Here is a 21,242-nt window from a genome sequence, read left to right as displayed (position 1 = left end):
TATTATGTGGAAAATAATGTAGCATTCTGATTTCTCAGTCAGGAAGAAAGTTGCTTGATCCTAACTTTCCATAGCACCAGAGGACCATTCCATCAAAACTTCAATGACTCCCTAAACAGACAATTTACCGTCTCTCTATTTGGGTTACATGTAGGTCATAGAATCCCAGCAACCAAGGCAAAGCATGTTTGGAGTCATTTCAGAGTCCCTTTAGTGAAAACCCCAACATGAGCTCTTCCTACATTTGGAAAGCCCTCTAGTATCACACTACAGTTTGGGAACAGAGTTAGGGAAATGGTTTTTAATAACTCTTCTAAAGATAGATGAGCAGACTCTCTACCTTGTTTATTATTGGGAGTGTTAAAATATAAATTTATATTTATCTTACTACTGAGAATCTATTTATCCATCTGCCAATTCATTCCTGGCTAAAGCTGTTGATCCCTTTTGAATATGATCAAGAGATACAAGGACATGACAAAGAGTGTTCAGGAATGTGATAGCTAGTCGGTGACAGACAGAGTGCTAAGTGTCCTTTCCAGACCCATTTCTAAGTAAGCATTTGCCAAATGTCTTCCATGCACAGTATTCCTTTATCCTCCATGCAGGGGAGAATGAAATAGACACACCATTTTTTAGACAATAATAATGCCAGAGTAGAGAAGAATAAAATGTAACAAAAGGCAAGTGCTTTTTATGGAAATAAGCCAGGGTACAAGGGCATAGAACAGATGAGAAAGCCCATGTAGGAGGTAATATTTAAAACTAATGCAGAGTAGATAAAGCCAAATATCTGAGAATGGGGAAGTAAGAGAGAACAGGTAATTTGTGACAATCTGGGTAGAAGATAGTACATTTTCAGAGTCGTAAAGCAGCAGAGGATCTGCAGATTCATATCTCTCATTGCTGAAGCAGAAAGACCCACAGTGAATGCTTGAGATGAAAACAAGAAAGGCCATTTAGGGTTAATACACCAGGCTCTTTCAAAAGGGCACTAATTCCATTCAGCAGGTCTCTCTCATAATCTAATGGCCTCCCCTTAGATTCCACCTATATATAATATTTTTTAAAAAATTCATACCCTTCCCATAATGTCTTAAGCTTATGATTTTGTGTAGATCTGAATTTGTAGTTATCATCCACTGAAGACAGCCTAGTTGGACACTCCTCAGAGCACAAAGACATTCTTTGGACATAGAGGACCCAGCACTTATTAGTAGAATGAAGTGGGAAACAACCGAGAAAGAAAACTCAACCCTCAGCAACACAGTGAGTTTCCTGGTAACCCAAGAGCTACTTAACGAGGTGCATGCCTAGAGGTGTATGTGTGTGTGTCTCTGTGTGTGTTCCTCTGAGAAACATGTTGTACATCAAGGATTTTTTTTTTTAAATTCTGTGAGACATCTAATATAGATACTGAGTGGGTTGTTGGAAAGGAAGCTGGAAATTAATGGTAGCAGGTAGAGGGGACCTGAAATGAAGGATAGGAGAGACGAGGAGACAAAAAGGATAGAGGGTGGCCCTGGATTTGTAAAGGAGAATAAGGGGCTGTCACCATGTTACGAAGGAAAACAGGAGGGAGGTAACAGTGGCCAATAGGTTCAAATACTTCCATGAGGCTAAGAGTGGTGAGCTCACCAAAGTGTCCATAGATTTCATGGAAGGAGGCAATGATGTCCTCTATAGTGAGGCAACTCATACAGGAGACGCTAAAGGCAAAAATGGATGTAGAGAACTAGAGATGTGGTTTTCCCGTAACTCTTTAAAGCAGGTTAATTCCAAGGACTGTTGGGACTGCAGAATGAGTTCAAGGTCAGCTTGTGTAATTTAGACTTTGACTCAAAATATAAAGAAAAGGAGGGTTGGAGGCAAAACCTAGCAGCAGAGCAAGAGCCTAGCGTGTGGAAGGCCCTGCTTTCAGTCCTCAGCACGGCTCTGGGCTCTCCCTATATTCACACACACAAAGGGAGAAGAAAGAAGGAATCCTCAAAAAACTTAAGAGGAGAAAATGTATAGGGAGTTAGGATATAATATGGTTTGTTGTGGGGGTGCTGGAATAATTCAGACCTTCACTGTCTCATCTGGAAATCTTTGGTTATGAAGTACTTAATAAGTAGTTGGTGGCATGTGTCTAAATGATAATAGTTTTAAGATATTGAGTTGAACAAAACATTGTTACATTAACTCATCTCTTTAGTGGAATGTGGTCCATGAGGCTACTAGAAAAAAAATATAGTTACGTATGTGGCTCACTTTATATATTAATGGTCTAGGGAGTCAGGTATAGGGACCTAAGGTTTCTTTGCTGGTGAAACCCTATAAGAGCGCCTGATTTTTTGAATGGTTGATGTGGTAAGAAAGCCAAAGGCTGGAGGAATGGCATCAGGAAAGCTTGCTGGTCCAGCAGCAAAGTATTCTATGTCTCCCATGGCCACACAAGAATTCCCATTGTACAGTTCATGACCAAGGGAGGGACATGCATGGTAGACAAGTAATTTTTGAGGAGACTGTTGTGTTCAGTTAAGAACAATGGGCTGAATTCTAAGTGACTTAGGTAAACGTTTCTTAAATTTGAATGCATAAATAGATAGCCTGGGACCAAGTTTGTACACTGTAAGTTCAGAATGTGGGTCTGGGGTGAGGCTTGAAAGCCTGCAGTTGAAAGCCTGGGGTGATGCTGCAAGTGCTTGTATTGGTCCTGTACCACACTGAGAGGAGAGGGCCAAGTTGAGCAGATGCCAAGAGCGGTAGGTCCTTCAACTATGAGATTCTAGGATTCTACTACCTACTTCTTAGATGACTGATTCTCTCTCCTCCCTCTGTCTCAGGGAGGGACACCTCAGAGCTTCACATACCGCAGGCTTGCTTGAACCTCTACTCCCCAAGTGTTAGCTGGCATTACAAGCTTGCACTACCATGCTTGTTTTATTTTGCAAGGATAGAACCCAGAACTTCATACATGCAAGGCAAGCACTCTGCCAACTGAGTTATACTTCCATTCCCAATCCCTTCCCCCTTTTACAGGAGACACAGAGCAGAAGCAGTATGCAGACACAGATTGAGACGGAAAGACAGACAGCTTCTAACACTGGACAAAAGAGTAGAAGTGGAGGATGCCAGAGATATGCTGAAGCTTACAAAGAACATCTCCCGACACACACATCTCCCGACTCCCTTTGCACTGGGTTAGGAAGGTGCGGTGGGTGTTGCGCCTCCTCAGAAGAAAGTCTCTGCAGGGCCACACTCCTTTAAGAGGATTTCTGCATGTGCACAGCTTGTCTTCTCTGTGCTTTCATTCCCGTTCCTCCTTGCCTGCCCACTGATTTTCTTTGTCCCTCTGCTTTCCTGTCATTCCTTGATTCTTATTTCCCTGTGTTCATTTCTACCAAGACTTTCCTCTAATGGCCAGTTTGGTGGATAGGAGGTCCTTAGACTCCAATAAAAATAAGCTAAGTGATTTGGACAGTGGCGGCAGCTCCACTTTTACAGGAACATTCTGTGGTCCACTTACAATGTTGGCATGCATGCAAACTCTTTAGCAACAACAAAAAAAAGCATCAGGTGAAATTGTCCTTATAATACAATTGCACAAAAGAGTCTGAGGGAAAAAAACTTGAAAAAATACATTTGTTTTAATGGCAAGGTTAATTATAGTTTTATTTAATTTTCATATGTTTTAAAATGATAGATCATATCATACCATGCTTATAATTTTCTATTTATGATTATAAATATTTTGTTTATAATTATACTATTATTAAAGAAAGAAAAAATTTGTTTATTTGTTTGTTTGTTTAAAGAGTCTCACTGTGAAGCCCAGGGTGACTCTAAAGTAATGATCCCTTACCTCAGCCTCCTGAGTCCTTGAATTATAACCATGCCTCGCTAAAACAATTATTTGAGGTGAAGAACACTCACTTGCTTACAAGGTTTTACTGTTATTAAATAAGCTGAGATTTAAAAAAATATTTTGAGCTGTATCATCTGAAAGTGTTCATTTCCTGTTTATTCAAAGATTTATTTTATTTTTAAAATCATGTATATGCTTGAGCGTCTGTGGGGAGAGCATGTGCATATGAGTACAGTTGCTTACAGAGGCCAAAAGAGGTCATCAAATCCTTTAGAGCCGGAGTCATGGACCACTCTAAGCAGTCCAAAGTGAGTGCTGGGCACTGAACTCAAGTCCTTTGCAAGAGAAGTCATTCTTAACCACTAAGCCTTCATTCCAGCCCCCAATGTGATTTTTTTTGATTGAGAGTTTAGAAAATCAGTTCCTTTATTCTTTTGAAGTCTATTTTATGTGACATCATGGGAAATGGATTAATCTGCAGACTTTTTAAAATTAAAACTGCCAAGCTAACTTTCTCTTTCATGCTTGTACATTAAACCTTAATATAAATTGAAAACAGGAGGTTTATATATTTAGCAACATTAACTATGTCATAGCAATGTCTACAGGATACATTTGATGCCAATTTATTATTTTAGGTGATGGCTAAACTTGAAAATATTCAAACACGGTGTAAGTGTTTGTTTTTATAGCTTTGGGGTTTGTCACAAAATTTTGCAGAAACAGGGTCTAAAAATATAGCAAATTTGCAAAGTTTTAAAATACATACAAATGACTTTTTACAAGAAACCAAGTTTTGGAATGAAGAATTTCCTTTATTTGATGTCATATTATCTGATCATTGGAAGTCTTTCACAATCTATTTTTTTAGAGCTATTGGATGCATTTTTATCACTGTTGCATAAACAAGGTTTCTAACCTGAGTACATTTAAGTTCTCAGCTGCAAAGCTGAATTAGTATTTATTTGCCTCCCTGCACAAGGGAAGTTTACAGTGAGATTAGCAGATACCTATTTTGAAAGAATCACAGGACATTTATAGCAGCATGGATTTGAAACAAATGTGTATTTGGATATCTAATTAACTTAAAAAAACTCCAAGTCAATGAAATTGGATATTTTTTTTGAATACCATATGTTGTCATTATGCATTTCTATGCTCATTTGAAGACAACTGTAGAGCTAACACTCACTGGCTTCGAGTTGCAGATATTGGGCAGGAAATTCCACCAATTATTTCCCTTATTAGATGTGAACATTTCACACCAACGTCCCTTGCTAACCCTTGACTTACACTGCTTGATATCCAAGGTTCCTTAAACTAAATTATCCCTCAGTTGACTCAGATTCACAGGGGCCCCAGAGACAGAGGAGCTGGTTTTAGAGTCAAGGATTTGGGGCAAATTATTAATTACAAGTCTTTCTCCTCATTAATAGAATGGACGTCATACTGGTCCTACATCAGAATTATTTTGTGGAGAAGATAAATGTCTTGGAACAGAAGACTTGGAACAATGCTTGCAATCAGGAATCTCTAAGTAGCACCTCATGGCTGCAGCCCACCACAGGTAGAAGATGTTCTTGAGCTTCACACTCCTCACTAAGTTGCCTCCTTCCTACCTCCTGCTTATCTTCGTCACACTGCCTTCTTTTTCAACTTCCCTTGCTCACAAAAATTGAAGCCTAGCCATTGTGTAGTGAGTGCATTGAAGGAATAGTCTCTTACTGTATTATTCCTATTAGGGAAAAACAAAACAAAACAAGAGTCCTGTAAGAACTGAGTCCTTTGGCTAAAAAAGAAGAACGTTCTGGGATGGACTCTCAGGTTGTATTGAGCTGGGAGAAGGAGTTAAAGCACGACTCAGAAGCTGCTGACAGCACTGTGGCAGTTGCCAGCCAGCAGCATACGGTGCAAGCCGACCCAGGTGCAGGGATGCAGGGAGATGAGCCTTGGGCCATGTCTGTTGAGTGCTTGAATGGCTATATCCAAGACTACCATTATCCACAGCAGAACACTCAAAAAACAGGCGGAAGTGCTTCAGGCTGCCTGAAAAACAAGAACTAAAACACAACTAAAATATAGAAAACTCCACATTCCGAAGCATTCTGGTCCCAGGCCCTTTGAGGAAATGATGGTCAGACTGTGAGAGGATTTTACAAAATCTGGAATTCCTGCTATACCGTAAACGGTGCTCCCTATGGAGTCTGGCCTCACCATCTCCTATCCTCTCCAGCTGTTTCTTAGTTTGATCACCATTTAACAGCCACACTGATTTTCTTCCCTCCATGCTTCATCATCGTAATTGCTAAATTTAGAGGAAGGAGTGGGCATTGCTCAAGCCTTCGTTTTCAGCCCTCTCTGCTGCCTTTCACATGGCTGGGTCCCTCTAAGATTCTCAGTTGACAAGTTGATGTGATTTAGGCTAATCTGGGAGCTAACCTCTGGCACAACTGTGAGGGAGTTTCCATGTTAGGTTAATTAAGGTCGGAAGACTCATCATTTCTGTGGGTTGGCACCATGCCCCGGGCCGAGGTCCTGGAATGAGTGAAAATGAGCAGCAAAGTTGCGCACCCACAGTCATCTCTCCCTACTTCCTGTTGGCGGATATCACGTGATCAGCTGCCCGACTTCCGTGTCATGGTGGACTGTGCACTCAAACTGAGAACCAAAATATCCTACCCTTTGAAGTTGTCAAGTATTTTGTCTCAGCAATAAGGAAAGTAACTAATATACTCCCTGGGCTCCTAAACACTCTCCCCACCAAAGTCCCACAAGTTGTTCTATCAGAGTGGTTTTCAACCTTCCTAATGCTGCGACCCTTTAATTCTTTTGTGTTGTGGTGACCCCCCAACCATAAAACTATTTTGTTGCTACTTCATAACTGTAATTTTCCTGCTGTTACAAATCATAGTGTAAATGTCTGATATACAGGATATCTGTTATATGACCCTTGGGAAAGGGTATTTAGACCCCAAAGTGGTCTTGACCCACAGATTGAGAGACTATCACACGGCCCATGTTGTCTTCTTATTCTCTTGCCTACTTGTAGGCTTGTGTGTCCTCTGATCCTCTGACTATCACCTCATACAGATATAAGCTTCATGAACACAGGAACTTCTATATTGCTTTATGTTTGTTCGTTTGTTTGCCATGTTCTCTGTGCTTAGATCAAAGAACACTCAACACACATTGTTGATTGAATTAATGCAACGACCAAGTGGGAACATTTGCTGAAGGACTTCTTTAGCACAGAGATAGATGTGAACATCTGACAATCTACCCCAAACAGAAAATGGCTAGTAAATTTGATTAATGAGAAATAACAGAGTGTGTTTCAAATGGCAGAGGCTTTTGGGAGACTTTCCCAGTGGAACGCTCCATTCTAAAGACAATGTGCACTTTTCTCGGTGGCCACAGTAATTTCTGCTGCTGCCTGTGTGAAAAGGTAGATATTCGCTAGCATTTATAAAGAAGCTGCTTCATGGTTGACCAAAGAAAGACCGAGTGGAAGGGTTAGTTCTACATGTGGCTATTGAGAAATGACTGAGAAAGACTCCATTCTTTTACAAACTGGGTCTGGAAACTTTACCCAGTGCTGTAAGTCCACAGATAAGCCTATAGACATCTGCGATAAGCCTATAGTTGCAGTGACACTGTGCACCCGTGAACTTGTCCTTTTGCTCTTTTGTTAGGATTATTCTTTGTCTATTAGAATTTGGTTTCCAAGCCTCTCAATGATCCTTCATATTGTGTATGTGTGTGTGCGCATGCATGTGTGCATGTAAGAGAGAGGGGAAGAAAGAGAGAGAGAGAGAGAGAGAGATCCCATCTAGATCTCTTTTCTTTTGCTTCCTATCAAATCTAGTTATTGTTGACTGCCAGGAGCACTGGCTGGCTGGGCCTTTGCTCCTGCTAGAGTCCCAAACCCATGCTGGGTGTGTCTTTCACCACAGGAGGAAAGTGCTATAAGTCAAAAGACCCTAGGAGGACAGAATAAAGCAGACCCAGGATAAAACCCTCTGTTCCCTTAATTTGGTAAGAGTAGCTATTTAATAGAGAAAAGAAATTTACCATTTAATAGGTGGACATGCTGACTTGAAGCATTTTGAAAACATTAAGGTGACATTGTTGCTTCTTGGTCCGTGTGTGGAGGTAGCATATGTCATGCAAAAGAAGACAGCATCTACAGACTGACTTGCTGGGGCGAGTCCAGTTCCAGAGCTTAAGTACCGTGTGATTCTGAGCAAGGTATTTGGTTGTTCTGTCCTTAGGCTTGCATATCTACAGCATGAACAACCTACTGTGTAAGTGCTTATAGTAACTATAAGCACTTACACAGTATGTCAGGAGCACTTAATTTAGCACCAATGAAGGGCTTGCTCTTGCTTGTCTCTCACTCCACACCTCCAATTAAAGAATGAAAGAGAAGTCTTCCATCTGCAAAGTGCCTACTGATAAAGTATGGGATTTGACCCTTAACGTAGCCTCCAATGATTAGTAGCAGCTTCTCCTTTGTTTACAGATGATTACTTACAGGGTCAAGGTCACGTAACTAATACACGGCTGGATTCTAACTGGAACCTGAGTCTTTGGACTCTGAGGTTGCTCCAGTGCCTCTGAGCACAATCATTCTTCATATTTTGAACAATATTGGTGCTTTAAGGAGATAAATCCTTAAGGGCATTAAAGCCAAAACCCCCTTGTCCAAATTAGCATAAACTTGTGCCTTTTTAAAAATGATATTTGTGCATTCTTTGAAAATTTTATTTATTTACAGACTATATTTAGATCACATTCATCCACCGCTACCTCCCTTCAACCGTCATGCCCCACAATGCCCTTTATCCCATTGCCTCCCAAGTTTCTGTTCTATTTTTTTCAATAGTTTAGAGCAAAAGAAAAATTTCATTTGAATTTAAAGTTAAATCCTGTGATGTTTCTGACTCACTTTCATATATTACCAACACACACACACACACACACACACACTCACATACACTCACACACACACTCATACACACTCACACACTCACTCACACACTCACACACTCATACTCACACACACATACACTCACTCACAGACACTCTCTCCACACACACACATACAATACACACTCACACATACATACTCACACACTCACACACACACTCTCTCACACACTCACATTCACACTCACACACACTCATACACACTCACACTCTCACACACACTCTCACACACACTCACACACACACACTCATACACACACATACACTCACACACAGAGACTCTCCACACACACACACACACGCTCACACTCACACACACACACACTCCCATACACATTCACACACACTCACACACTCACTCACACTCACACTCACACTCACACACACACACTCTCATAGAAATAAACAAACCCGTACACACATTGTTTGCTGTCTCTTCTAAGCAAAATGTCAAAGCAAAATAAATGGTCCAGTGGAGAAAGTTAGTTTTCCAAGTCTTCTCAGTTGGAAATTCAGAATTCTAGTAGCTGTATTGGAAAGATACTTCTATTTATTTTTAAACATCATGTGCACAATTTAAGGATTATCTTAAGTCTCCTGCCAAACATGTTTCTCCAGCCTGGTGTGCCTATTAGGAGAGGTTCAGTTTGGCAAGGTTAATGGTGACGCCTTTGAGTAATTATGTAGAACAAAATAATGAACACCATTCAATAGTTTAATATCATCCCCATCAATATACTTTTTATTTTCATTTTTGCCCATCACAGAGAGAAAATCAGAGTGATTTAATTTGATTTACAGGGAGAAAAACACTAAATGTATGTTTTTTCAGTCGGGGGATGGGGCAAAGAGAGAAGGCCAGCCAGCTGGTTTTCATCTTTCTGCCATAATTCTCTGTTTAGTTTACACTATTAAACTCCAGCGCCTTGCTTTCATCTTAACTGTTATAGTATGCCTTATTGCAGATTCTAGCATGTCACATCCTGATAGGGTTTCAGACTTTGGCAAAGCACCATCCCTCACTTTGGTCATTGCCATATGGGTAGAAAATGCATCCAGCATTTTTTCGTTGGCGCCTGCATCATTATGTTTTGCCACCACTGCTTTCTTGAGTTTTCAGCAAATCACTGTCAATACTACAGTTTGAAGATATCAAGAGGATCTGTGTCGTCGATTTATACACAGCCAGGTCCTTGTTAGGACCTCCTGTTCCTATAGATGAGCCTACATCTGTTTGTTGAAGGTGCCAGGGAGCAGAGAGACCATCAGGAGAAAGCAGCAGAATTCAAGGGCAACCAAAGCCAGGGAATCTGCTTTCTAGGGTCTTCTCAACCCTGGGGGACCAGAGAAGTGAGGGGTCTGGCCTACCTGATCTGTCTTCATTTTGTGAGTCACATCTTCTGCACAGTGCTGGGATGGTCTTGAGAGATGTGACTGAATACTGAATGAGAAGAGAGGGGAGAAAGAGGGTGTAAAACAGACATTTCAAATGAAAGCATTCATTCAAATCATCAAAAAATGAATAAATACAACGGAACACAAGGAACAAGGCTTGAGTACACGATGAACATTCAGGAAGTGGACCCCATTGCAATCTGACAGCCCCTGAAGAAGCTCTGCCTGCAAGTACTTCAGCATACACAGGTTAGAAGGAAGCCTGGCCGCTCTTATTAATGGGCAGAGTAAGGCACATCCAACAGATTCCATCTCTCATCATTCCTAACTGGAAGATGTCAGAATTACTGAATCATGAATATTTCCAGAAAATACTATTTGTTTCCTCAACCCTCAGAGTTAGCTGCACGAGAGGAAAGCCCGGAGGAAGAACTCTTGGCTTCCTCAACATCCAGGGTAAAGAAGACATGCCTGGGCTGGACCATACTATGCAAAAATCCAAAGCTAGGGCTGGATAGATGGATCCGTGGTTAAGGGTACTTACTGTTCTTGCAGAGGAGACTGGTTCACTTGCCAGCACCCTCATGGTGGACCACAACTATCTGGAGCTTCAGTTGCAGGGAATCCAAAGCCCTCTTTTGGTCTCTGCAGCTACCAGGTACTCTCATGCAATGCATATCCTCACGCACATAAATTAAACACATCTTTCTTTTCCTTTTTCTTTTTTTTTTTAGGTTCTAACAGTAACCATGTGCTGCAGATTTTATTGTGCCTATAGTCTCTGTGGCAAACATACTGAAGTTATGTTTTAAAAAGCTAGAGGAGCACAGGTTTGTTTGAAAGCTCTTCTCTTCCAGAGACAGATGAGTGCGGATGGAAAGACACTGCCGTTTAGTCTCTGTCCCCACATCAGTCCAGGGCTGGCCATCAAGATAACAAATTATGCCATTGGAGGCACAAAAAAATCAGGAGAGCTAAAACAAATGTAAATCAATAGCCATGATTTATGGGGTCTCCATTTCGTCCCTATCAATCCGTCTGGAGAGAGGGATGTTTTCAAACAAAATAAAGAGAATGAGTAGAATAGAATAGAATGAGGCCTTTCATCAAAGCTTGAGTCGGAGACTATCTTCAGCCACACTCACATTTTAATCCATAAAATACAATTAGCTCAAAAATATTTTGCTCTGTGTCTCTAGGAACAACAGGCACATATCATGAATTACTTCTCCACTGCAGAATCTGAGGCGACTGAGAAAAAAAAAACTTTAATCTAAAAGAAAAATGACCAGGGGAAAGCCATTAGGATTATTCTAGCATCACAAGTGAAGACTATATAATTAGAACGCATTTTTCAATGCAAAGGTACTTCAGTTGGGGTGATGTTGATAGATAGACCTCCCAGGCTCCCACAGAACACCAGCCAAAGCAAGACAGAGGGAGTAGGCGCTTGCAGCCATTGTCGGTTTGCCAACCGCTTATCACAAACAAATTAAATTCCCAGTATTTCTAAATGAAAAATGAAATCTCTGAAGACTAATTAGAGAAATTATTCCTACCTGTCTGATGCAATAATGTCCTGTTTATGCAGCCATTCCTCGGAGACTACAGGTGCTTTGGCAAATATGTTACATACAGATGGAGGTGGGGCTTTTAAATCAGAACTGAACCTCAAGACAGTTTTCCCTTCTGCTACATTATGCTTGTGTGTGTGTGTGTGTGTGTGTGTGTGTGAGTGTGAGTGTGAGTGCATGCACACGTATAGGGGTTTTAGGGATGATTTATATGGAGAAGCTTCATCTTGTTCGTCTTGGTAGTAATGAAGCACCTTATATTCCTGACCAAGCTCCAGCTCTCAAAGGAATCTGGTAGCTTTTTGAAACCAGCTGGTACAGGTTATATAATTACACAATCTATAATTCAATTAAAATTAGGCCTTTGTTAAGGTCGCTGTACCCCATGAAACGCCCTTCGGTAAAGACTCACCATCTTTCCTGTTTTCTGCCCCCGCCATTCAACCCAGGTCTCTCCCTCTCCCTTCTCCCCTCTCTCTCCCTCTCTCTCCTTCTTTCCCCACCTTTCTCCCTCCCTTTTAGGCTTTCTCCCCAAGACAACATTTTAGAAAAGAGAAAATTGGTTGATTACACTAAAATATGGGCAAAGGTATATTGAGCAAGGTTTTCTCGTTGGGTTTAAAAGATACACAGTCCCTTAAAACAGGTGAACTGCTGTCTGCATCCCAGGCACACGCATCCTGTCACCTGAAAGCCAGACTCACTCACATCTCAGCTTTATCAGTCACAGATCCAGCTCTCCCTCTTTGGCTGCGAAGAGGGAGGTGAACTTTGGTTTGCTTTCCCTGCTTAGCTGAAGTGTAGAGAGAATATCACAGCAGAAGCTAGGCAAGAGGTCACACAACTGTAGTCCTAGCTCTTGGGTGGCAGAGGCAGGCAATATCTGAGTTCACAGGCAGGCTAATCTCTCTCTATAGTGGGTTCTAAACCAGCCAGGGTGTGGCACATGGAGATCCTGCCTTAAAACAAAATAGCAGCAGCAGCAACAACAATAACAACAAAACCCCAAGCAAACCAATCAAGCAGCCGACCAACAATCAAACCAAAACAAGAAAACAGAATCAGGGAGGGTGACATAAAGGCTGTGACTCTGCCCATGGTGAAAAGGGACATTGTGTGTGTGTGTGTGTGTGTGTGTGTGTGTGTGCAGGCACACATTTGAATTCTTTACACCGCAACCACTAAAAAGTAATGACCCTGAAGACAGAGTGATGAGCTACTCCTGGGAATAGAAAAACATTGGTGTCAGCTAGAAAATTATGTAGTTTGGGGGAATTCTCAGAATGCATGAAATGTCATATTTAACAGTGACATTGTCTATGCATTCAACAAATCTTTCATTTTTTTTTTAATAAAGACCCAATAAGAAAGTAATTTGAGGACTTATTTCCGCATATACCAAAACTGCAAGGCAAGGCTTAATGCAATAGAGTGACTTAGAGATGGCTACACTGTGGCTGGAGGAAATGCACGGGAATTGTTGTGATTTACAAAAGCAACACACATTTTTAGTCTTGCACATTTGATCATGAGCCTATGACCCAGCATGTCTCTCTTACAAGGGGGCATTGTGCTACCATCTGGGAGCTGGAATGGAAGGCTCCCAGACTGATGTCCTGATTCACAGGACAGATGGCCTTCTATAAGGAATTGTCAGATGGCTAACCTAACTCATTCACAGGGCTGTTACTGGTAGTAACTCCTGCCACTTTGGACTGAACAAACCACAGCCAATGCATCTTCCATCTGCTTAGCCTGCAAGCCAGACTGTGTAGCCTGTTCTCCAGATACTGTTGTTATCTATCCTTGGGTGATGCAGAGGAGAGAGGGCTTTCAGTTATCTGAGAGGCGTTTATTTTCCTTTTATGATTTTCTCCTAACATCTTCCTTTTCTTGAATCCTTCCAGAGATTAATGGCTGGAGAAACAGTTCCTTTGATTAAATCTTTACTACCCCTCTGTTTCAAGAACTCCTGGTAAGGCTGACCAATTTCCCCAGCTGCTTCAATGACCCTGTAGAACACTGTCTATTTCCTCTGGTCCTTTAATCCTGGGGTCCTTCTTGTCTGCAATGCTTCTCCTATGAAGTGCCGCTGTCCCATAAAGTCAGCATATACTCTGCCTTCTCCAGGAAGCCCTAGGTCAGTCCTTACTGATGTTTCTCTTTTCTGTCCTCAGTGAACGACTGCAGTATCTTTACCTTGACTCTTTCCTCGGTAGAACTAGCAGTTGCCACATGCAAAAGAGCATAGGACACTTTCTTTGACTTGAATATACATGCGGCAGAGAGGGGTGATTAACTGCCTGAAATATCAACATGGGCACATCCTAGACATGATACTGTAATGTTTAAGCTTTAAAGTTTAGGTAGTTAGTGGGAATTTGTTCTGAGCACTCATACTGCTGTCAGAATGTATCAGTTTTTCCTTAGTTCAAATTTCTCTCGAGCATGTCTCTGTTTCAAATCCTTCAGTGACTCTGCAGGATGTATGTAGGACAGACCATGGCCTTAGTATGGCATAAGGTCAGCCTCACCTTTTCTTTGTGTCAACACCTCCTGTCTTCTAGTCCCCCACCTATTGGTTTTCCTGTGTCTTTATGAATGCTACACTGTCTACCCAGAATGCCGTTCCTCCCTCCCATTTCAATAGGAAGATGCTCTTTTATTCTTCCAGCCTTGCCTGGACATCATCTCCACAATATCCCATCTTACTCTCCCAGACAGAATGAATGTCAGCATTCAAATCATGCTCTCTGGACCAGTAGCATCATGCCTTCCAGGAATTCCTTGGAAAATAGATTCTTGGGAGCCATTGTAGAGCTACTGAATCTGGTCCGCTTATGTTGGGTCCACCCATTGGCCTTTCACAAGACATCCAGATGATTCAACATATATCAGACTTCATGAAGGTTCATCTTAATTATACACATGGCATCCTGTCTCCATATTTATAGAAATGCTTTCATTGCTTCTTTAGGTGGTAGAAGATATTTTAGTTACCTAAGATACTAGGCTCTTATTGAACTGTATTAAATGAATCCCTCTGGATAGCCCATGGATTTAGGAGCTATGATAACAACAGTTAATATTTATATAAAAATAACCTTAGAAAAACCTATAGTAATAAATCTAACAATACAGTCACAGCACATTCAAAAGAACAAAATTCTCATTCTATTAACATGACTGCTGGCAGTTGTCCTTTCATGTAAGGGACAAAGATTTGGAGCCAGACGACCTGAAATTACACCATGGCTCCAACATTTATTATTTCTATGGTTCTGGACAGATACATTGTTTCATATCTCCGGAGCTTGGTTTCCTTATCTGTAGGACACAAGTACCTCCATGAGATAAGGAAGCTGGAGTTATTTTGAAAACTGATAAATGCTCGGAAAATGCTTGTCTCACCTTTCTAGCATGTTTTCTGTGAGGTTCCTTCCTCATCTTCATTACTACATCAGGACTACAAGGGAGGTGCAGGAATGTGCTGGGGCTGAAAATGCATCGTCAGCCTACCTCTCTACCTTGTGGGACACCTCTCAACTCTTTCCTTGCCCAATAGGGTGTGTAGATGAGGGTGGACACTGCAGTTGTTTGATGCCAGACAACCTTACATGTCAGGCCACAGCAGTCAGCTTTATCCCTTTGCCATACAGAACAGTTTGAACGTGCATGGGATTCAGAACGACAGACTAAGACTTCTACATTGCTCTATGGGAATCTCTGACAGCCCTAGCTATTGTTGAGGACTGAAAAACCTTGGCCTTTTCAGTCCTGTGAACTGGAGACAATTAGGTGAGCAAGCAGACCTCATGCAAGTGGTAATGAGCCACAGAAAATGAAAGAACATCCTAAGCACATTTTCGAGCTAGAGATTTTTTTTTTTAATAACCGAGGTTCTATTACATTTCCAGAGAGGATGATGGGAAATGAGCTGTCCATTTAAACCATCACAAGATTCACGGCTTCTAAGAGCATACCGGCATTCAGACAGGTACTTCAAGCAGCTATGTGGCAGGACCACAGCCTTCTACATAAGCAAAACAGCTTGCAAAATCAGCTGCATAGCTAAAGACAGATTTTTCTAAGCTTAAGATTTGCTTTTTTTTTTTTTTAATGTTGTCCTCTTCAAAGTTCTGCCTCCTACCAATGGAGAAGCATGTCTTCACTCCACATAGCTCTGAAGAGATGGCACAGAGGTCCATTCCTGTGTCACTACCCTCTGCTCCCCTTTCTCAGGGCTCCTGCTCTGCCAGGGCCTCTGTTCCCTGCTTCCCAGTCACTCTCTCAACACAGGTGCCCTCCTCAGACCCAACAAAGTGAATAAGCATCCCTCAGATTAGGATGCTCTGCCTCCCTCAGGCCACCAGCTTTCCTGTTCTTGGGTTCCTCAGCCTCCTCCTAGGAAAGGCTTGCTTTGGTTCTTGCCTCCGTTTCTTTATCTCTTCATTTACTGTTGTAGATTCATGGAGTGGTACTTAGTATGGCCACCAAAGAGTGTTAGATGGAAAACTCTGTGGATACTGAAATTTACAGTGAACATTTTCATGGGTTTTGTTTTCATTCCCTAAACTCCTGATCTCTTTTTTAGCCCTTCTTCTTTTTCCCCTTTATTTCTGAAAACTTCTTTTTAGTTTCTTTTTTCTTCCCCTTCCTTCCTTCCGTCCTTCCTTTCTTCCTTCCTTTCTCTCTTTCTTTCTTTTTTCTTTTCTTTCTTTCTTTTCTTTCTTCTTTCTTCCTTTCTTCCCTTCTTTCTTCCTTCCTTCCTGTCTTCCTTCCTTCCTTCCTTCTTTCCCTCCTTTCTTTTTAGATTATATTAAATGCTGGATTATTAGGAAGCTTCTCTTGGTCGGGTGAGTTCACTGACCCCAAGGAAGGAGGCCAGGGGAGTTGCTATGGGTACAGAGGGAGAGAGAGGAGGAGTTAGAGAGAGAAAGAAACTGTGTGCACAGAGAGAAAAGGAGAGCAGGAGATAGGGGGAGGGAGGAAGAGAAAGAATTAGTTCAGTTTCTTTTGTAGAAGCTTTACTTTTCCTATCCTCACTTAGGATTAGTCCTTTCTGTGGGACAGTCCGCTCAACACTACATTTCATCAGGAGACTTAACTGATATCTCAGTTTTTGCCACTACCCTCCCTAGAGTCATGCAGACAGTTCACATCTTCCCATAACTGCCCCACTCTCTCTAATTACATTTCATGTTACCAATTAGGATCCATTAACAAGAATTACTGCAATCAATTCTATTCTCACATGCATATACATGGCTTTTTGCAATGGCTTCTTCTTTTTATTATATTTGTCAAGATTTGAATCTGAAGAACAAAATTCTTATATGCCTTTTATGCTAGATATTGTTTATGGTTGGTAGAGAAAAACTCACCCAGCTCTTTTTGATCAGTATTCAGAGTAGACCAGGGATTGCTGTATTATAATATTAATGTAATTGATACAATATGTGGCTGGACAACATTTGAAGGTCAATATTTGGAAAGGGAGTTTGATAAGAATGCTGAAAGATCCCCTCCTATGTGAGGAGTGGACATGGATGTCAAGAGCCCTAGGTGACCTGTCTAGGGATGTCCACCAGGCCCAGCAGAAGTCACCTTCAAGGAGATTGCTACACACGTGGCTTCTGGAGGCAGACTGCCCACATTAGATCCAGACTTCAACATTTTCTTGGTAATCTCAGTGCTTTAATCCCATTGGTAAAACAAAGTAACTTCAATGACCAAATAAGAGTGGGAACGTGATGACTCTGAGCTAAGACTGTAAAGCACAGGAGTCCTGTCTGGTGTCCAGTAAGTGTTCAACAAATGTTAAGTACCATGATTACTTACATTCAGAGTTTCAAAAAAACACTAAAAAGTTAAGCCTACACAATAATAAATGTTGAAAAATTATAAATGAGGAAACAATTAAAAGACGCATTTATCTTGCAGTCGGTAGATGCCCAGCCGTGGGCCTTGTCCGACATCAGTGCTTGTCTAGAGTCAACTGTGAGTCATGAGTCAATCATCACCAATACACAGACAGCCAAGACTAGTGATTGGTACCCCATGTGACTTTACATGAAGGTAACCTGACATTTCACAGATATAATGCATATGTTACAGTCTATGAAACATAATAGCTTGTTTGCTATTATAAACTCTCTGAGAGCACCAAGTTTATAGTATTTTTCCAAACCTAGAACTGTGCCTGGAACACTGTTGATGTTTAATAAACACTTGCTGACTAGATTGGCAAAATAGTTATCTATGAGCAAGTAGTTTGTATAAATAAGCTATGTAGCCAGTCTAATAAATACTATGGCAACCTGGCAAGATGAGTACTCCAAGGGCCAAATTCAGAATAGGAGGAGGCAAATTAAAAATTAGATGCTCTTTGAATGAAAATCTAAACTTAAATTTAAAATGTGGTTGCTCTTTTTTCTTGGCAATCAATTTCTACTTAAGCTTCCTCTTTCCTGTGGGTGTTTGGTCTAAGATAGAGAAGGGGAACTTAATTCAAGTCTTGAGGCCCACTACATATGACTTGTGGATTCCATGGCTTCTAGATCAGACAATTGCTATTCAATTTTTTGAAAGGTACTTAGAGAACAACCAAAATATAGGGCACTGGATGCTAAACTCAGAAATGTGTTCTTAATACCATGGAGCTAGGGAAGAGGAATAATAGGCAATTTGGACTCAAATGTAGGACACAGCAAATAAAACACTGCCAAAAAAATTAGTAGTATTCGGATTGCTGCTGAAGCTGCGTCACTCTGACTAGCACCAAGAAAAGGCTTAAATACAGACAAGAACAGGGTAACTTCTAGGAAGGGCAGGGTTGATAAGAACAAGTCTACATGAAGGTCCTGGCTACCTTCAAGGGAAACGTTAGGTGTAGTAAAAGTTAAGGTCTTGCTTGCCACCCTTTTAGATGATTGCATTTCTTTGTACTGGGAACCAAGTGCCTCACCACCAAGAAGCAATTATGAGCCCTCCAGTACCAAATGGAGATGATGGCACATGAGGTGACTGTACTACAGATGTAGAGATGTTTCCACTCAACTAAGTTTCTCAGGAGGTCACAATACCCTGGCCAAAGAGTTCTGTGATCAAGTCCTGTCCCTGCAGAAATCTATCTGTAACCTTGCGAAAGTCACAGTACCCCTGGACATCTCACTTCTGCCATTGGTAAAACAGGATGAAAGCAAAACTGGCTTCTCTCAGAGCTGTGGGGCTTAAGCAAGATAACTGACTTCAAAGGCTTCATTTCGGTGTTGTGACAGGGCCTGCATCTGACAGCTGGTGACTGCATGTGACACACTTCACCTATCTGCCATTTAGCTTGCTTCTGCTTTAGTTATGCAGGCCTGCGTTAACATACTATTTTCGAGAACTAAAAATTGGCTTTCCTTAATAAAATAAGTATACCATGGTTCAGAGTCCTGGAGGGTTTTGTTTTTGTTTTGATGATAGGGGGGCCTGGTTCTTACACCAAATAAAGGGTTCTGTAAACCCGTTAGCAGTGAGAGAAAGGTTTGAGCCTTTATGTTTGTGTGAGCTCTCTCTCAGAGGGTTACAGCCGTTCTCTCAGATGGCAGGGTTACAGGGATGTACCATTTAAACTTTGCATTTTACAGAGGAAGCCCATTATTTTCAAGTCTGGGGAACTTCAAAATAAGTCGGGTTGCCTTCTGTGTTTTGTCTCATTAGACAGAGACAGCAAGTTCTAGTTGTTTTTCTATACAAATATACAGCTTGTATTTTAATTAAAACAAGAACCAGTCTCATGACCAGAGGGGAAAAACCATGAAACAAAAAGCCCAAACTACGTAAGTGGGCTATAGTTGGAGGGTAAGAAGGGAAGTTTTAAACCCCAGCACAAGTTTTGTAAACATCTTCAACAAGTGCTGCCTGGACTCTCCATTTCCTCTTGCCTCTTCATCAGGAAAGACGGAAAAGGCAGAGACAGGGGTCTGTGCCATCCAAACACCAAAAGCAAACTCATGGGAAACTTCATTTCTCTTTGTGTTAGTGAATTGGCACTTGGGCAGTGCCTTCCTTTCTGAGTACAGGATTTGAATCCTTTTCATTTAGCAGCCTCGACAGCCAATGTTCCTAGTTTACCTAAACAGGGCGAAAACACTTGCTTCGTGATTTATGAGTTTGTCTTCACTTTTTTCCCCCATGAAATCATTAATGAATAGTGACGCTCTGTCATGCTTAGGGTATTAGACTTGATTCATACTGAATTATGATAAAATGATCTATTAGGCTGGAGGGTTTGCTAAGTAGAGCTTCTTCAGTTTCGAGGGGGATTAGAACAGACTTGGACTTCTCCCTTTCCCTAGTGTCAACATATTGGCCTGGATAATCCTCTGTGTACACTGTACACTCCTGCTCTGTACCCAGCAGAATCGGTAGCACCTTCCTAGTAAGACCATGAAAACTCAATATCACAAAATGCTCATTGGTGGGAAAGAGGGTCCAAAGATTGCTGTTGGCTTGAATCACTGCAATAAACTATGTTCATCTGGGAGAAGGCAGGAAAGTGCTACAGTGAAACTGAGCATTCTGGAAACAGTGTGTTTCTGACTAACTGGATGATCAAGAGGCAAGAGGTAAGATCTCAATACTTTAGTGTCCTTGTCTGGAAAGGACGGCTATAGTACCAACTCCATAGCAACAGCGTGATGATGAATAAGATGTTGACTGGCTCATGGGAAGCAATGAGTGTTACTATTATTGTTTCATCAATACTATGCAATTCACACCTGGTTTAAGTTTTAATGCAGGCTGAAGAGCCAAACATTAGAGTCCACTGAAAAGCGAAACTTTGGGTGAAGATACATTCTTACTGATGGAAATCTGAATTTATGGTTCAGAATGGTCAAGTTAGAAAGACTCAGCCATTGTATAATCCTGTAACCCAATTTGCTAAACAGCTTCAGTTATTGCTTAATACATTTTATCTTTCAAGTAGAGCTTCCCAATTCATCAAAATTATGGGCTGCTGCCAGCTGATTCTTCTGTAAATACAACTGCTCTGTTGTACTTAAAAGAAAATCTTGACACCATGCCTGGTCTTCTCCCTTGAGTTCTTTCTCCTCTATTGGTCAGATAAATATTATTGTATTATTCATTGAAACAATAACAAAGGCTACTATTTTAAAGAGTAACTTACTGTGTGCCAAGCTAAGTGTTTCACATATATTATCATTTCACCCAAACATTGAAACAATTTTAAAAGTTAGATGAGCATCTCAGGAAAGAGATTTATATGCTTCAAACCATCCAGCCAGTGAAGGTCAGAAGAAGCTAGGAGCCTAGGCTGATTGCCTTCAAAGACTGTTTTCTTAAAACACAATCTGGACAGTTGTGTAACGCTTGCCTCAGAGTTTAAGGCAGGAGATCATAAACTTAAGGCCAGCCTGAGCTAC

The 21,242-nt window shown here is 41.2% G+C and overlaps 1 protein-coding gene and 1 long non-coding RNA gene across 12 annotated transcripts in view; one reads left to right on the top strand and one right to left on the bottom strand.

Annotated features, from left to right (window-relative positions):
- The window catches only part of LOC116087161, a 111,266-nt gene extending 104,543 nt beyond the window's left edge, over positions 1 to 6,723 (top strand). For 3 of the 5 annotated variants that reach the window (XR_004117276.1, XR_004117275.1, XR_004117278.1), the window contains 2 exons: positions 1,119 to 1,269; positions 5,287 to 6,723. This is a non-coding gene — a long non-coding RNA (uncharacterized LOC116087161). Of the gene's footprint in view, positions 1 to 1,118; positions 1,270 to 3,024; positions 3,195 to 5,286 lie in introns of all 5 variants that reach the window. The other 2 variants (XR_004117277.1, XR_004117279.1) reach the window with 2 other exon arrangements.
- Sncaip (synuclein alpha interacting protein) overlaps positions 1 to 21,242 on the bottom strand; it is a 144,838-nt gene that overhangs the window by 50,860 nt on the left and 72,736 nt on the right. For all 7 annotated transcript variants that reach the window (XM_031365679.1, XM_031365683.1, XM_031365680.1 and 4 more), the window contains one exon: positions 10,208 to 10,280. In XM_031365679.1, the coding sequence (XP_031221539.1) occupies positions 10,208 to 10,280 (73 nt within the window). The remainder of the gene's footprint in view (positions 1 to 10,207; positions 10,281 to 21,242) is intronic.

Source organism: Mastomys coucha, unplaced genomic scaffold (assembly GCF_008632895.1).
Source record: "Mastomys coucha isolate ucsf_1 unplaced genomic scaffold, UCSF_Mcou_1 pScaffold13, whole genome shotgun sequence".
Taxonomy (NCBI): domain Eukaryota; kingdom Metazoa; phylum Chordata; class Mammalia; order Rodentia; family Muridae; genus Mastomys; species Mastomys coucha.
The sequence above is the reverse complement of the archived record's forward strand: the minus strand, read 5'-3'. Positions and strand labels throughout refer to the sequence as shown.